This window comes from Chiloscyllium plagiosum, unplaced genomic scaffold (genome assembly GCF_037043375.1).
Source record: "Chiloscyllium plagiosum isolate Xiang-an unplaced genomic scaffold, Cpla_swu_hap1 HiC_scaffold_2, whole genome shotgun sequence".
Classification (NCBI taxonomy): domain Eukaryota; kingdom Metazoa; phylum Chordata; class Chondrichthyes; order Orectolobiformes; family Hemiscylliidae; genus Chiloscyllium; species Chiloscyllium plagiosum.
In genome coordinates, this window is record NW_028270140.1 from 48,966,700 (window position 1) to 48,984,496 (window position 17,797).

The following is a 17,797-nucleotide window of genomic DNA, read 5'->3' on the forward strand; positions in this document are numbered from 1 at the left end:
TACAAACGTGTCATCGACACACTGCAGTACACCAGGACTGCAAAAAGAAGAAGAGGAACACCTATACAAGGTATTCGCCAAAAACGGATACCCGCGCAACTTCATCAGCAGATGCCTAAGAGAAAGACCACGGAACGAGGACATACCACAACCAAAAGGACTAGCCACACTACCATACATCAGGAGCATCTCGGAACTGACAGCCAGACTACTGCGACCCCTAGGACTCATAACGGCACACAACCCAACAGCCACGCTCAGACAACAACTCATCAGAACGAAGGACCCGATACCCAACATGAGCAAGACCAATGTAGTGTACAAAATACCATGCAAGGACTGCACTAAACACTATATAGGACAAACAGGAAGACAGCTAACAATCCGCATACATGAACATCAACTAGCCACGAAACGACACGACCAGCTATCCTTAGTAGCCACACACGCAGACAACAAGCAACATGAATTCGACTGGGACAACACTACTATCATAGGGCAAGCCAGACAGAGAACAGCCAGGGAATTTCTAGAGGCATGGCATTCATCCACAAACTCCATCAACAAACACATCGACCTGGACCCAATATACCAACCACTACAGCGGACAGCTGAAACTGACAACCGGAAGCGGCAGGGACAGACCACTATAAACACTGGAGGAAACATCAAAGAAGCGCTTCGCAGGAGGCTCCCAAGCACTGACGATGTCGCCTAGCCAGGGGACGAAACGTTTGCAACAAAAACTTCCAGCTCGGCGAACAGAACCACAACAACGAGCACCCGAGCTACAAATCTTCACACAAACTTTGAACATTTACTTCTGAAAAGTCCTTGCTAGCTCCCTTAACTAATGTAGGCATTGCAAGATATTAATTTAAATCTGAAATTATGGATTCTGAGAGTAAGCCCAAAAATAATAGTCGACTCAAAAGTTTTCTATATTTAGATCTATCTAAGATAACCTTTTTGGGTTGTGTGATATCAGTTACTTCTGTAATATTTATGATGATTTTATTTCTGTAGAAGCAAACTCCACTCTATAATTTCACACCTGAAAGTGTGAAGATTATATTCCCATAGCACCAACTGGACAGTCATATCTTTTGCACTTGTACTTTAATCTTTGTCTAGATAGCTCAACAAATACTTCTAGAAATGAGACCAAAAAGAATGTTAAACTTTTCTTTTTCTTCAGTGGGTAAATGCATAGAACAATCACAATTTTCAGATTCAATTTTTCATTTGACTTGCAACATACTACAAAATAAAGAACACACCACAGTAATCCATACGTAAATTGTTTGATTGAACTTGCACACCAAGCAGATTTTATTTATGCACCAGCTTTTCTAATCTTTGGAATATTACTGTTTCAGAAACCCATCTTTGTGGTCACTTTGTTTATTCTTCTCTCTCCTATGCAGATATAAGTAATTAAATGACTATATAATACAATTAGTGAGGGATGTTTTTTGATTGTCTAGACAAAACAGTGCATTACCTTTTGTATAGGTTGGAAATACTCAGTAGGTCTGGCAGCATCTGTGGAGAAAGAAACAAAGTAATGTTTTGTATCAGCATTTCATCAGGACTGTGAAAAGTTTGGAATGCATTAGACTTAAAGCAATGGGGAGGGTTAGAAAAAGATCAATAGGTAAAGGCTGTGATAAGATGGAAGACAGGAGAGATTCAGTGACAAAACAGTTATCTGTGTAGAGCCGAAAGGAGTGGTAAGGAGCAAGAAAAGAAACAATAAAATGTCTTATGTGCGAATGGCATGAATGATGATCAGTTGCCATCCAAAACCAAAAACAAAGAAAAGGGCACAAAATCAGCACAGCAATTGCAGTCTGGAAATGGCTGATAGTCTAGAAATAAATAAATCACATATTATTTAGATAATATGGAAAATTACTTACTTTATTGCATAAAAATGTATTCTTGTCAAAATATAGACAAAACAATCCCAAACATGATTCTTGATTTATCCTTTTATTCTTAATGTCTCCCCTCTCCTGTGTCTCACTGTTATTCAACAAAGGTACTGTATTAGCTCTTCTCCAATCCCAATACACAATTTGGTTTGTTGTGACCTTTGTTTCTTCTATTACTTTCTCAACAATAAACTGTGTGCCATCAGAACCCAGTGACCTGTCAGCCTTGAATTCTGTTTTTAATCCAGGAAGATTTTCTTTATTTGACAAATTGTTTCCTGTCTTCTGTTAGTATAACTATTTTTTCCTTTTGTCTTAAAAATGGCACAAAATATTTATTTTATACCTCAGCTATAGGTTTGGTATTTGCAGTTGGACTCATTCCTTCATTCTTGCGTGATCCTAACTGGTCTCCACTTAACTTAGTCATGAATTCCCTTACATGCATCTTTTTATATTTAAATTTCTTTCATATTTCTTTTTAGTTTTTTAATCCTCCGTTTACATTAAGAAGTTCTCTGCACTGCTATTCACCAGACATCTAACTTGAACAGTAAATAAGATTAGCCCTTGATGCCCTTGGTTTTTTGAAGAATCAAATCAAGTTTTATTCAAAGCAAATAATTATTTGTCAGAGAAAAAAAAACTCTTGTCCAACTCTACTTTCAGCCTGAACCCTTGTTATATCTAAATGTCTATACTGTGCTTGCTTCTCGCAGGTTTACTCTGTAAAAATAGTAAAACTGTCTACTAAATATTGAAGTTTTGTATCAGTAACTAAATGACAGACTCGCTTTCTTGTCTAATACTTGATTTCACATCCAGTAAAGATGAACAGATTGAAAGTTTTCTACCAGAAACAGCCCTTTATAGTTTGTGTTTGAATGATTGAATACATCATGCCTTTGGCGTCCAATTTGGATCTGTCCAATTAATCTGTGCTCTTTCTTCATATCCCCAAATTAATTTTGTTCAAATATTAATTCTATTCCTTTTTAATGTTTCTATTAAATCTTCTTCCTCCATCCTTTCAGGCAGTGCATTCCATAGCATAACGATTTGATGTATAAGAACAGATTCCTCGGGCTGCTCTGATTCTTTTTCCAAACGCCTTATATCTGCAACTTCCATTACTGACCTTGTTTTCAGACAGATGCAAAATTTTTCATTCCTCTGCCCACAAGAGTATTTCATTTTGTGCCTATCCTTTCTTTGCCATGCTTTTGCTATTTCTGTTTACATAAGACATTGGGGTCTTTTTAAATATTATTTTCTAATCAGTTCTTATGCATTCTGTTTGTCCATTGCTTGCTTTTTTATGTTTCTCTGCGTTTTCTATCTGTAGCTTGGTGTTCTAATGTATTATAAACCATACAATTCTCATTAGCCTTTTTTCTGTCTCTTTACAACCTCTTATATTTTTAGTAAATCGCAGAGCTCTAATTCTGGATGCCCTACAACCTTGTCATAAGAGTATTTTGTTATGTATCTGACCATCTCCCCTTTGGAGTCTTCATGTTGTTCCATTACTACTTTGCATGCAGAGTTTTGATTCAGAACCACCTGGCTCAGATCCTTTTTTAGGTCACTGAGGTTAACTCTCTTCTCATTAGATGCTTGATTATACCTTTTCCTTTTGTTCATAAATGTTCTAAATCTAATAATACTATGTTTAATTTTCTGCAAATACTTCATCACTGAAACATACTGTACACTATTTTGTTCCCCAGAACGGGATCTAGCCTTCCTTCACTTTAAGCTAAAAACAAGCAGTCACAGAAGTTCTGTTATAAACATTTGAGGAATTCTTTTCCCTTCCCTTGCCATTTATTTGGTTGCTAGTACACACTATATTGGAGAAGTAAAGTCACCTCATTATCTCTGTTTTGTAATTCTTGCAACTTTCCGTAATTTATCTGAAAATTTTCTCTTTTCTCTCTTCTAATAATTTGGTGGCCTATTATATATTCTCATTCAACAGGAGATTCTCCACTTTTGCACAATTCTAACTAAATAGGTTTGCTTTGACCATGCAGCTGCTATAATGTTGATGTGTCACTAGAATTTCTAGTGCTGTAGGTAATGGCCTAAAGCACAAAACTGATCTTCATTTGACATTACTTAGCAGTATCATTGTGAAACAATGGAATAGCTGCTGTGGTAAATGGAAATACAACATTGCACTGGTACAGCTCTTTAAAGTTGGGGCTCAACATGTTAGAGCTCTACTCTGCTCTTGAATGTATTACGTTTGCTACTGACCTTGGTTGCCCTCTGTTAATTTCTTTTGCCATGATGATTGCAATATTTTGTTACATTTCTAAAGGAAGAAAAACAATAGATAACTAATTGTACAACATATATTTTTCACATATAGCCTGATCATCTCGTGGAAAGCAAATCTGAAATCAAAACTGATACAACTGAGTTGTCACCATCCAAGCAACATAAAACTAAACCGCTTATTCCAGAAATGTGCTTTTCATACAGTGAAGAAAGTAATGATCTCTATCCTACCAATTCATTTATTGAAGAGGATGGAACTAGTTTGTTGATATCCTGTGCAAAATGCTGTCTACAAGTTCATGCAAGTAAGTTTTATTTCCTTGGTGCTCACTTGTATTGTTTATTTTTGGTTTGGAATAATAGTTGTGTCACTCTTATTTGATCTGTAGGTTGTTATGGTGTTCCTCTTCATGAAATCCATGATGGTTGGACCTGTTCTCGTTGTATGATTGGTGCTTGGACTGCAGTAAGTATTTGTAATGATGCATTCAATCATTTTTCCTTCAGCTGAAGACAGGAATTACAGAAAGTGTAAACAACCCCTGGAGTGCTTTTAGTAGGTTTCAAATCTATCTAATTAGTTTTCAGGGCAGATTGATTAGGATTCTCAACTTGCAAGCAAAATCTTCTCAAGAAAGAAAATGTTCCTTTTAAAATACAAATGATCAGTTTTGTGCGCATTCTTCAGAAAGTTTGACCTCTCTACCTTTCTCCTGAAATTATACTCATTTGCTCAGAATCCAATTTTTTAGCTAGCTGTTAATTACCTGATAAGTGTTACATCAGTCCTTAAATGGAAACAAAAATCAAGTACCAATCTGCTTTTAAGTTCTGGTGGATGCTGAAAATCATTTTTCATTGAAACGTTAGTACACTTTGAGTGTTCCATTGGAATGGTCTCATCACAGCTCTCAGGAATCTGCCTATGAGTGATTTGTGCTTGCTGTGTGTAATAGCAGAAGGAGACTTTCCTAATGTGACTGAACATAATCCCTACCCTTCTGAAATGATGTTAATTAATTAAACTTCAATCTTTAATTAAATGGTTGAAATCTTTTTGATAAGATATTGATTGCCATATAGGTAATGGAAGAAGAAGTAATTGACCCCTTGCTTATTCCTGTAATACCTAGAATTAATGTGGTTTTACGGGGATGTATGTGACACAGAAAAAGGGAAGGTCGTGTTTTGTGGCTGCCAGAGTCTTAAAAAGTAGCATAATTCTCAGCGTCCCATTAGTTTATTAATTCTCCAGGTGTTCACAGAAGATGACTTGTGTTGAAAATGTGGTGCATGTGTTATGATCCCAGTTTATGACTCAACCGGACTAAAATCTGGCTTGATGGATTTTTTTTTGCTTTTATCAAAGTAGTTTTTCACTAAAACACAAACTTGCAATGTTGCACATCCGAGCTTTCCATATTCAGAATTTTACTACATGAAACAAATGAAGATAAAATGCAATTTACATATAACATGCTTAAAGATTTTAAAACACAAAAAATAAAAATATAATCCCATTAGTCTCAACAGCATCCCATTTCAATACTCAAATATCAGAGAGAATGCCCTTCTCCATCTCATAGTAGGGTTTGTTTTCTCTGTAGTTTCAATTTCCAGTTATGAAAATATGATTAATTCATATAATTGAGCTTAAATTTTCTCAGCTTAAAGTAACATCTCCAGTCACGTAACCAAATATTTCTGGTCTGGAACTTTTAAACTAAATTCCTTACACTGGGATAACATATTTATAATAATGTTAAACAATCATCTCCCTTTTATAGCTTTGCACATACAGATTCAACCAAGAACTCTGCAGAACTACCCAAGCTGAACTCAACTGCAACTTTTGTTTTCAAATTAGTGTTTCCCCTAAGTCTGCCCCATGCCCCCGACCCAGAAAATGCCAGAATCTTCTAACTGAAAGCTTAATACACTACTGTTCACTTTATTCACTTGTAAACTCTCCCAATGTAAATAAATTCCGGTAGCATCCAATACTATCTCCCTCAGACTTTTTAAAAAAATACATTACCATTGGTGCAGAAATGTTTAAAAATTAACAATTAAACTCCAGCAGATATACAGAAAAAGTATATGCCACCAGCTCAAATTCAAGTGGTGGAGGCAGTGAGTCTTGAAGTCAGTGGATGAATGTCAATCACGTGGGCTGCTTTGTCGTGGTGTTCTCAAGCTTCTTGAGTGCGGATGGATATTCACTAATTCAGACAAGTAGTGGAAGATGTTCCATCTCACTCCTGAGTTAGTCCGTGGGTGAGTTTTTTCCAGAGAGTCTTTGGCTTCCGACCTGCCTTTACAGCTGTAAAATTTAAATCGCTAGTCCACTTAAATTTCTGGTAAAAGATCAACACTAGTCTACCAACGAGAAATTCAGATATTGTAATGCCAAGCAAAAATAGGTAATTTCTCTCCTGTTGAACATAATCACTGTCTGGTACTTGTTTAATGTGCACGTTACTTACCACTTAGCAGCCTGCGCTTTCATGTTGGTAAAGTCTTGCTGAATGCTGGCAAAGAAGACTTAAAACGACACACTGTGCAATCATTACAAAACATCTGGATTGCCGAGGTTAGATGGAAGGTCATTAATGAAGCAACTGAAGGTATTTAGGTCTAGGTTACTACTTTGATGAATGACGTCTTGGCCTCCAACTCTGGCCCTCTTATTTTGTGTTAGCTGTAACTCCAACTAGTGAGAATTTACTCCTCCCCCACCCCCCTCCTCCATTTCCATTGACTTCAGTTTTGTTAAGGCAGGAGTATTCATTCTTTTCTTACTTCTGAAGTTTAGCTCTCTAGTACATGTTTGCTTAGGGCTATAGTAAGAGACAAAAAAACCCTGCAAAAGCTGGAATCCAAGGTAGACAAGCAGGAGGCTGGAAGAACACAGCAAACCAGGCAGCATCAGGAAGTGGAGAAGTCAATGTTTCAGATGGAACTCTTCTTCAGGACTGGGGGTGGGTGTAAGGAGAGCTGCGGATAAAGGGGGGCATGAGGGAAGGTTTTGAGTGGGGTGAAGGGCTACGTGGTGAGGTAGTGATAGGTCAACAAAAGCAGAGGGTACAGCCTGGTTGGTTGTTAGGAGGAATGAATCTGGCTGATGGCTGGGAGAAAGGGTCGGTCAGAGGAATGGAAGGGACGAGGAGGGGCTGGAAAGGGAGTTCAGAGATGGGAGGGAAAATGTTTGAAATTAGAGAACTCAGTGGTGAAGTTCTGCAAGAACTCCATCCCGTTTTCCCAATTCCTCCACATTTGCTTGGATGAGGAGACATTCCATTCCCAAGCATCCCAGATGTCCACCTATTTGGAACAACATGCTTTTCCCCCCTCTGTCATTCAGTCAGCTCTCCACCACACCACCTCCATTCCCCGCTCCACTGCTCTAAACTGCCAGCACCCCCAAATGAAATAAAGACAGGGTCATCCTTGTCCTCACCTACCACCCCAGCAGTCTCCACATCCAACGTATCATCCTTAAACACTTCTGTTAACTCCAATTAGGCCCTACCACCTCTATCTGCCTTCTGCAAGGACTGTTCCCTTTGCAAATCCTTGGTTTGGGACACTCTCCACCACCCCCCCCCACCCCAAAATTCCCGGTACCTTCCCCTGCAACTGTAAAAGATGCCAAACCTGCTGGCACACCACCCACCTCACCTCCATCCAGGGCCCCAAACAGTCCTTCCAAGTGAGACAGCGGTTCACCTGTCTCCTCCAAGCTAGTTTACTGTACATTTTGCCGAGCGTCTCAGCTACAAGGGCTGACCTGACCTCCCAGTCACCTATTTCAATTCCTCTTCCTATTCCCTCTCTGACATGACCATCCTCGACTTCCTCCATTGCCACAGTGAATTAGACTGCAAATTGGGAGGAACAACACCTCATTTGCCTGGGTAGCCTATAGCTTGGATGTCTCAACATTGAGTTCTCCAATTTCGAGTAACCTCCCTTCCCATCCCCCAACTCCCTTTCCAGCCCACTGCCTCCCTTCCATTCCTCTGACCGACCCTTCCTTCCAACCACCAACCAGATTCATTCCTCCCATCAACCATTCAGGCCAATGGTTCACCTACCTCACCATTCAACCCTTCTCCCACCCAAAACCCTCACCCACTCCCCCCTTTATCTGCAGCTCCCCTGGCACCCATCCCCAATCCTGAAGAAAGGTTTCACCTGGAACGTTGACATGACTGTCTCTCTCTCTGTCTCTCTGTGTCTCTCTCTCAAGTCCACACCAACCCTTCGAAGAGTAACCCACCCAGATCCATGACTAATGCACCTAACACTATCGGCAATTTAGCAAGGCCAATTCACCTAACCTCCACGTCTTTGGATTGTGGGAGGAAACCAAAGCACCCAGAGGAAACCCACGCAGACATGGGGTGAATGTGCAAAATCCACACAGACAGTCACCAAAGGCTGGAATCGAACCTGGGTCCCTGGCACTGAGAGGCAGCAGTGCTAACCACTGAGCAACCTTTGAATGTGAGAGGCAAAGGAGTTTCTCTGCCACTTTTGATACTCAATGAAAAGATTTTCATCACATTAAAAAAAAAGTTATAATGTATTCAGTGCTGTCTGTAGTTTGCAATTTGAGTGTCTATGGTTTACCGGGCATTTTATACCTATTATAATGAAAGTTGTTTGGGACTGTGCACAAATGTCCATTTGCGGGGAGTTATTTGTATATGTTTCATTGTATGCATTATGGCACTGATGTGCTCATTTATCATTTTCAGTTCAAATCTCTGAACCTTAATTAGATTTTGTAGCTACCATAACCTGATTCATTACTCTTGATCATTCCACCTTATATTCTGAAGTCATGACTCCATGCCAGTATTGAACAGTGTGCTCATTTATTTTCGAAAACTTACTTTTTACTCCATTTTGAATTGGCACATGTAAATTGAGTTTCGATTTGATTTCATTGAGGGACCCCCTAGTCTGATATAAATTTCCCAAAATGAAATGACTGACTTTTACATCTTATCCTTAGAGTTCATTATTTTGTAACTGCAGTTAAATGTATGCACTTATTTTGTCTCTACATATCTTCATTGAAATGTTTACTTGGAGGTTTAAACCTCTTGCCAAAGCTTGGCCTAGGAATTGATGGTTTTACAAATCATAGTTATATTTTTACTGATTCTCATCTATCTCCCAGAATTTCTGTTGCACTAACCATAATGATTCAGATGTTGTGTGCTGAGGTTGTGCATACTGGTCATAACCTGGGTGGCCTGATCTGGAAATGGAACGAATGCCGAGTGACAGCCCAGTAGAGAGCATCATATGATAGCTGGTGAGAAGCTCAGTTGCCATCCACAATGGGCATTTCTATGAGGAAAACACAGCTTAGAAGTAATAAACATAGGTTTTGATAGTCTGAATGCTATGGTGTCACTTTGGTTGTATGGACACTAGATTTCTTGGAAGGTAGCACGGGTCAGACATACAAAATGTTTTATTCTTATTTTTGAAATCTGCATTTTCTCAAAGTACTCTGCAGCAATATGTCAATGAATATTATCAAAATCTGATGCAGTAGTCTCAAACTACTTCTTTGAAACATCTACCACCTGAAATCACTCAGCTGTACAATAAGTCTGCAAGTGGAAATACTTTTTTTCATTCTCCAAATGTTTCTCTTTCTCTTTGCCCCTCATATGATGAATGTGAAGCAGTTCACTTTTGATTTGATCTGGTAATAGCTCTTTCAAATTAGGCATTTTGATCTCTTTCTGTATTGTTAAGGTGTTTAAATGTTTGACATTTTTGTCTTCCTAATAGTAGGCTTGAAAGGAAGTCAAACACTTGCATTGTAATGAAGAAATTCCTGTGATTTTCATTTCTCTGTCACCAATAGCCCATGTGACTGTAAATATTTGAATGAGGCTTTCAATTTATGACAAGACTTCATGACATGTTGAGGTATCTATAAAAGTGAACTACCTCTTGAGTATTAGTTGAACATACTGAAATATTCATAGGTTGCCAGATAGGTTTTAGCTAGGTCCTATAACTTTAAAGTAAGGGAAGAGGAGAAAATTTTGTGGATGTTCAAATTGCAGAGTCTCTCGAACAGTGTTAATTGAAACTGTAAATTTCAAGACAGGGTTTTGGATGAGGCTGAAGTCTTCATATAAACACATCCATTATGGTGTTTAAAGACAGGAAAATTAATACATATCTCTAACAGTTAAGTTTTTTTGAGTTTAAAATAAAACTAAACTTTTTGGATATTGGGAATTTAAAGTTACTTCAGGGAAAAATATGTTGTTTTGAAAAACGTTTTGAGTTTTCAGTTAGTTTATCCAATTGCGATACAGAAACATTAAAATGCATACATTAATTATTAATGTTTACATAGAAAGTTTTGATTGTAAATTTTGACCCAAGTGTTGAGAGGATATCAATACATGCTCTAGACTTTTTGTGACAGATATGCTTATGAACTTTTTAATGAATTATCATACAAAAAAGCCAAATACATGAAAGAAGTATAGAATTAAATTTGACACATTATATTTAATAAGCCGTGGTCATTTTAATCACAGTAGAAGAAATACTTTCATATCTTCTCTTGGGATGCATCCAAATAATGAGAATGGATTAGGAGGAGAGGAGCAAAAGTTCAGAAAACACTGGTGATGGTGAACCAGAATAAAATTGAGATCAGTACTGTTGAGAAGAAGCATAGTGTTGAAGAAACGGGACAGAAAAGAAGAGTGGAACATGGCAGAAAGAACATGACGTTAAGCCATGTTTGTAGAAAATCCCTGGTACAATAGTGGCCAAGGTCGCTTGTGAAAGAGTATAATGGGGCAATGACAGGCAAAGAGTACAATGTTGAGAAATGGTAATGGGGAAAAAAACATCATATTACTGGGGAGTGAAGAATGAGAGGCCAATATAATGGAATTTGATTGGATGGGAAAAGTAGGAAGAGTGCCATACTATGTGTGGGCACTAGGAGAGGTTGAAAAATAATGAACATGATTTAGGACAATGGGACAAATGAAGAGCATTAAAATGGGGAACAGGATAGGAGTGGCACAGTATCTGAATGGAGAAGTTGCACATAACCTCTGGGAATGGTAGAAATCAGCAAAATGAGGAACAAAGGAAAATTGTGGAGTGAACCAGAGAGCCCATTCAGCAATATTTGGGAACAAAAGCAACACTGAGGGCACGAAAGAACTTTAAGTTAAGGGAATGAGGTAGAAGGAGGTCTGGCAGAATTTTGGAAAACTGGATGAAGAAAGTAGTAGAAGCTAATCTTGACCACCACTGTTGGCTTCATTTTGAGCTGACCAATACTTAAACTTAAGCTGTGCTATCCGCTGCAAAAAAAAACTGAAAAATATGGAACATTTTTACTTTGAATCAACTTTTGTGGGTTTTTTGTCTCATATGTTATTTTCAGTTGGGTGTAAATTTCAAGACAAAGGCTCCAACCAACTTCTTAAACGTTGGACCAAATTAAGTAATTGTTCCTCTTTCTTTTATCGATGAGCTTTGCTACTTGCATTTGCTGGATTTTCCCCATTTTGTATGTCCATAATAATCTCTTGATACAAGCTTTATGCCTGCCGCCCCAATTTTCATTTTCGGTTCAGATGTTCCCAAATTTTGTTTGTCTCAATTAGATCTTTATAATATATTGCTAGAATCAATGATGTTTGGGTTATGATGCTAACATAAAGTAATATTTTCATCTTAATTATACAACACTGCACAAATTTTCCGTTATTCCAATAAAGCACTCTCAACTTGGTATCAGTATCTCAAAGAAAATATATTATTTTCCCTATTTTTCCTGGTAGTTTAGTGGACAGGCAAGAATGTTACCTCAAGAGTGCAGTGGGACCTTGATTAGATGTGGCGATGGCTGAGGAGTGGCAGATGGAGTTTAATCGAGATAAATGTGAGGTGCTATATTTTGGGCAAATCAGGACAGAACTTATGCACTTTATGGTAAGGTCCAAGGGAGTATTGCTGAGCAAAGAGACCTTGGAGTCCAGATTCATACTTGTTTGAAAGTGGAGTTGCAGGTAGACAAGATTGTGAAGAAGGTGTTTGGTATTCTTACCTTAATTGGTCGTGTATTGAGTGTAAGAGTTGGGAGGTCCTGTTATGGCTGTAGAGGACATGGGTTAGGCCACTTCTGGAATACTGCATTCACTTCTGGTTTCCCTACAAAACGAAGGATGTTGTGAAACCTGAAAGGATTCAGAAAAGATTTACAAGGATGTTGCCAGGGTTGGAGGGCTTAAGCTGTAGGAAACGGCTGAATATGCTGGGGCTATTTTCCCTGGAGTAGCAAAGGCTGAAGGGTGACCTTATAGAAGTTTGTAAAATCATGAGGGGCATGGATAAGGTGAATAGCTAAGGTCCTTTCCACAGAGTAGAAGTGACCAAAACTAGAGGGCATAGGTTTAAAGTGGGAGGAGAAAGATTTAAAAGGGACCTAAGTGGCAACTTTTTCACACAGAGGGTGGTGTATGTATGGAATGAGCTGCCAGAGGAAGTTTTGGAGGCTGGTACAACTACAACTTTTAAAAGGCATCTAGATGGGTACATGAATAGGAAGTGTTTCGAGGGATATGGGCTAAATGCTAGCAAATGGGCCTATATTAATTTAGGATATCTGGTCGACATGGATGAGTTGGACCGAAGGGTCTGTTTCCATACTGTACTCTAAAAGTACACCAAAGAATTTCTTATTGCTGGTTTTCAGCCATTCAGCTAATAAGTATAAAAATGTAATGTGGTCCTTTTATATTATAAAATTTGTAGAAAAGTTATCCCAATGAATCACACAAGTTGTTATCTGCTTTAGTAATCTTTAAGATTACACAGACTCCAAATGACGTGAAGCACGCTAACTACAGTAATTGGGAAAATAACGTGCTCCACTAGTCCTTTCAGTGCACTTCAACTGGAACAAGATTACTTCTTTGTGTTTTGTGAAAATCAGTTCCCATGAGCTAAACTCAGGTTTCTATTGTTGTGTGGCAAGCGTCATTTGCTCTGTCTTTGTCCTACTGATCTGTCAAGGGATAAACCTTCCTTTCAATTGATATATCATAATGTATGTTTATGGCCACTGGCAGTATTATTGCTTCTATTTGCAATTTCCCTCTGTCTTGGGTTCAGATTCTCCACTCAGAAAGAAAACAAAAATTTTCTGATGAACCATGAGATGGCCTCATGTGAATGATTTTAAAAGATCTAGTGCAAGTTGAAGGACAACACCGTGCAACCTATCATCATGGCCTGTTTGACTAGACTTTGAGAGCTGTAGTCACCAGAGGGTTTTATTATTTTGGGCAAACTGTAGACTTTTTCAAATATGACATTTGAAGAGGAAGAATATAAAAGGATAGTGAAAAGTCATGGGTGTGTTATACAGGATTTTGATCCAGAATATGTCACAAGAAAATGTTTTGGGGAGGGCAGGATTTCTCTTTCCCATCTGTTGTGATAGTGTATCCTCACAAATCCAAGGATGAAACTTTTGCAAAAAGAATGGTGTTTGTTCTAATTACATTGCAATGAAGAGCACATACTCAATCAGGCAGTGAAATTCTGGTATCTAGGTTGAGTGCAAAGACTCATGTGGCCAAAGGATTAAAAAACTTGTATTTATGTAGCTTTCCAACTAGTGAAGTAGTTTTGAAGTTGATGATTGTTGCAGTGTAGGAAACTTGGCAATCAGTTTGTTCACAGCAAGCACCTACAAGCAGTATATGGTAATGACTGGAAAGTATACTTTAGTGACATTGATTAAGGGATAAAAATTAACCAAGACACAAGCAGAGCATCCTTGCTTTGCTTCTGAATAATTCTATGGAACCTCTTGCATCGTGAAAGGGAGATAGGTACTTCGCTTTAATGTCTGAAAGATGTTAAAGTCAGTGCTAGGCTCCTTCAATACAACATTGAAGTGCCAGCCTTGAACTTGAACCAACAAGCTTGGGGATCAGAGACCAGAGTCCTACCAGTTGAGTTGCAGCTGAAATAGAAGAGAAATGTTAGCTTCCAATAATGTTCATCACATTTCTTATAACAATCAGTTGTTGTTGGAAGGTGGCATTTTGAAGGTCAATTATAGTTATTACCAGGCCAGTGTATCTGCAGGTGTAGTTTCTGATAGTCAGAAGCTGGGAAGAACAGGCATATCTTTTGGGGAAGTTGGCATCACACTAGTGTCACTGCCAGTGATTATGTCATTTTGGAAGTAGCTCAGTGATTGCTGCCATCTGTCTGAATTTTTCATGCAAGAAATTGTGGCAAACCCACCCCCACCAAAAGAACTCCCATATTGCTGCCAATAAGATAGACTGAATGGCAATTTTTAAAATTAATTCATGGGACATAGGTGTCACTGACTGGTCAGCATTTAATCCCTATTCCTTGAGAATGTAGACATGAGCTGCCTTTTTGAGAAGCTGCAGTCCATCCACAATTCTATAGAGAAGGAATTCCAGGACTTTGACCCAGAGACAGTAATGGAATGGTAACAAATTTCCAAGTCAGGATAGTGAATGGCTTGGAGGAGGACTTGCAAGTGCTGGTGTTCCCATATATCAGCTGTCCTTGTCCTTCTAGATGGAAGTGGTTGTGGATTTGGAAAGTTCTGTCTAAAGATCTTGGCTGATCTGTTTTTGTGCACACTGCTGCTACTGAGTGTCGTTGGAGGGTGCGGAGGCTTCTGTATGTGGTGCCAATCAAACGGGCTGCTTTGTCTTGGATGGTGTCATTGGAGTTGCACCCATTCAAGGAAGTGGGGATTTTCCACATTGTTGGATAGTTGCCAGTGTTGAAACTGAAATGGAAGAGCTTGGCTAGTGGAGCAGCAAGTTCTGGAGCACAAGTCTTCAGCAGTATTGCCAGAATATTGTCAGTGCCCATAGCCTTTGCAGTATTCAGTACATCCAACTGTTTCTTGATATCACATAGATTGAATTGAATTGGCTGAATACTGGTATCTATGATACTGGGGACCACTGGAAGGGGCTGAGATCGATCATCCACTCTGCAATTCTGGCTGAATATTTCTGCGAATGCTTCAGCCTCTTCCTATGCACTGATGTGTTGGACTCTTCCATCATTTGAGGTTGGGGACATTTGTGGAGCTTCCTGCTCCAGTGAGTTCATTAATCGTCCACCATTATTCATGACTGGATGTGACAGGACTGCAGATCTTAGGTCTGATCCTTTGGTTGTGGGGCCACTTAGCTCTGTCTGTCAGTGAGTTGCTACTTATGCTGCTTGGCATTTAAATCAACCTGTTTTATAGCTTTTTCAGCGTAACATCTCACTTTTAGTATGCCTGTTCTTCTGCATTCTCCATTGAACCATACTTGATCCCCTGGCTTAATGATAATGTTGAATGGGGAATATGCTAGCCCATGAGGATGCATATTGTGCTGGAGTACATTTTTGCTGCTGTTGATTGCCCACAGCATCTCATGATTGCCCAGTCTTGAGTTGCTAGATATGTTCGAAATCTGTCCGATTTAGCATCGTGATAGTGCTACTTAACATGATGGACGTTATTCTCAATGTGAAGGCAAGATTTCATCTCATAAGAACTGTGTGGTGGTCACTCTTGCTGAATAATTCTATGGAACCTCTTGCATCGTGAAAGGGAGATAGGTACTTCGCTTTAATGTCTGAAAGACATTAAAGTCCACTGATGTGTTGGACTCTTCCATCATTTGAGGTTGGGGACATTTGTGGAGCTTCCTGCTCCAGTGAGTTCATTAATCGTCCACCATTATTCATGACTGGATGCGACTGGATTTCGAACATATCTAGCAACTCAAGACTGGGCAATCATGAGATGCTGTGGGCAATCAACAGCAGCAAAAATGTACTCCAGCACAATATGCATCCTCATGGGCTAGCATATTCCCCATTCAACATTATCATTAAGCCAGGGGATCAAATATGGTTCAATGGAGAATGCAGAAGAACAGGCATACTAAAAGTGAGATGTTACGCTGAAAAAGCTATAAAACAGGTTGATTTAAAGTCCACTCTGCAATTCATCTGAAGCCGGTAGATTTATAAGGATGAGGTCAAGCACGTTTTTACTTCTGGTTGATTCCCTCACCATGTGCCGCAGACATGGTCTAGCACCTATGTCCTTTAGGACCTAACCAGCTTGACCAATACTGCTGCTGTTGAGCCATACTTGATGGTAAACATTGAAATCTCATATTAGGAGTACATTTTGCAGTCTTGCCATCCTCAGTGCAAGTGTTGTGGTGGAGTACTGATTCTCAGCGGAGATATGTGGTAATCAACAAGAGGTTTCCTTGCCCATATTTAACCTGAAATCATAAGACTTCATGGGGTTTGAAGTCAATGTTGAGGTCTCTGAGGGCAACTCCCTCCTGACTCTGTAGCACTGTGCTGCCACTTTTGCTGGGTCTGCTCTGCTGGCAGGACAGGACATATCCAAGGTTAGCATTGGTGGTGTCTGGGACATGATCATATTCGCACAGTTATCCCTTATTGACGGTATCGGGCTGTTGCTTGATTAGTCTGTGAGACAGCTCTCTCAATTTTGGCATTACTCCACAGAAGTTAATAAGGAGAAATTTGCATGGTCAGTCGAGCTATTTCTGCTATTGGCTTCATCGGTACTTAGTTTGATGCCAGGCGGTCTGTTGAGTTACCATTTCTCTGTTCGGACTTCATAGCGTTTGATACAACTGAGTAGCTTGCTCGGTTATTTCATAGGGCAGTTGAGAGTCAACCACATTGCTGTGGGTCTGGAGTCACATTTAAGTCAGACTTAGTGAGGATCGTTTTTTCCCCTGAAGGATATCGGTGAGCCACATGGGTTTTCCAACACTAGATCATGGTCCGCAGTAGATTCTTAATTTCAGATTTTTCTTTTATTGAATTCAATTCCATCACCTGCCGTACCGGGATTTGAATCTTAGTTTCTGGATTAATAGTCCAGTGATAATATGACTTGTCCATCATCTCCCGAGTATGTAAATCCTTTGATTAACTGAATGCCTCCTCTTTGTAAAGAAAACTTTGTGTCGTGCAACTGAAACAACTGTAAGCTGTACAAATCCTGCATTACCAAGTACCTATTGCAAACTGACAGTGTTATTTGCCAGAAGATCTTTGTGATGTGTCTGTTCATTGGACTCATTTTCATTGTGATTTTCAATTTCATATTAACAAGGTGAACAAAGAACTACTTGTTTTTTTACAAAAATACTGATTACATTTATAAGTTAATAAATACCACCCTGACAACACTGGACATCCAGTGATGGGGCATAGTGATTATGATCAAGGAGTCAATCTGACTTATAGAAATTGGAAATCACAGGATGTCTGAGCTGCCTGCAAATTTTTTCATGGGATATGAATGTAATTTGCAAGTCCAACATTTGTTGCCCATCTCCTAATTACTTAAACGTTGATGCTATATTATGGATAGAGAATTTATTAACTTTAAGAAACTAAAAAGTAAGGCTAAACTGGGCATTTTCAAGTTGGCAGACTATAAC

At 39.0% G+C, this 17,797-nt stretch overlaps 1 protein-coding gene across 3 annotated transcripts in view; it reads left to right on the top strand.

Annotated features, from left to right (window-relative positions):
* The window catches only part of LOC122562270 (lysine-specific demethylase 4C-like), a 424,780-nt gene that overhangs the window by 268,278 nt on the left and 138,705 nt on the right, over window positions 1–17,797 (top strand). For all 3 annotated transcript variants that reach the window (XM_043715046.2, XM_087996635.1, XM_043715065.2), the window contains 2 exons: window positions 4,315–4,528; window positions 4,613–4,689. In XM_043715046.2, coding sequence (XP_043570981.1) covers window positions 4,315–4,528; window positions 4,613–4,689 — 291 coding nt within the window. The remainder of the gene's footprint in view (window positions 1–4,314; window positions 4,529–4,612; window positions 4,690–17,797) is intronic.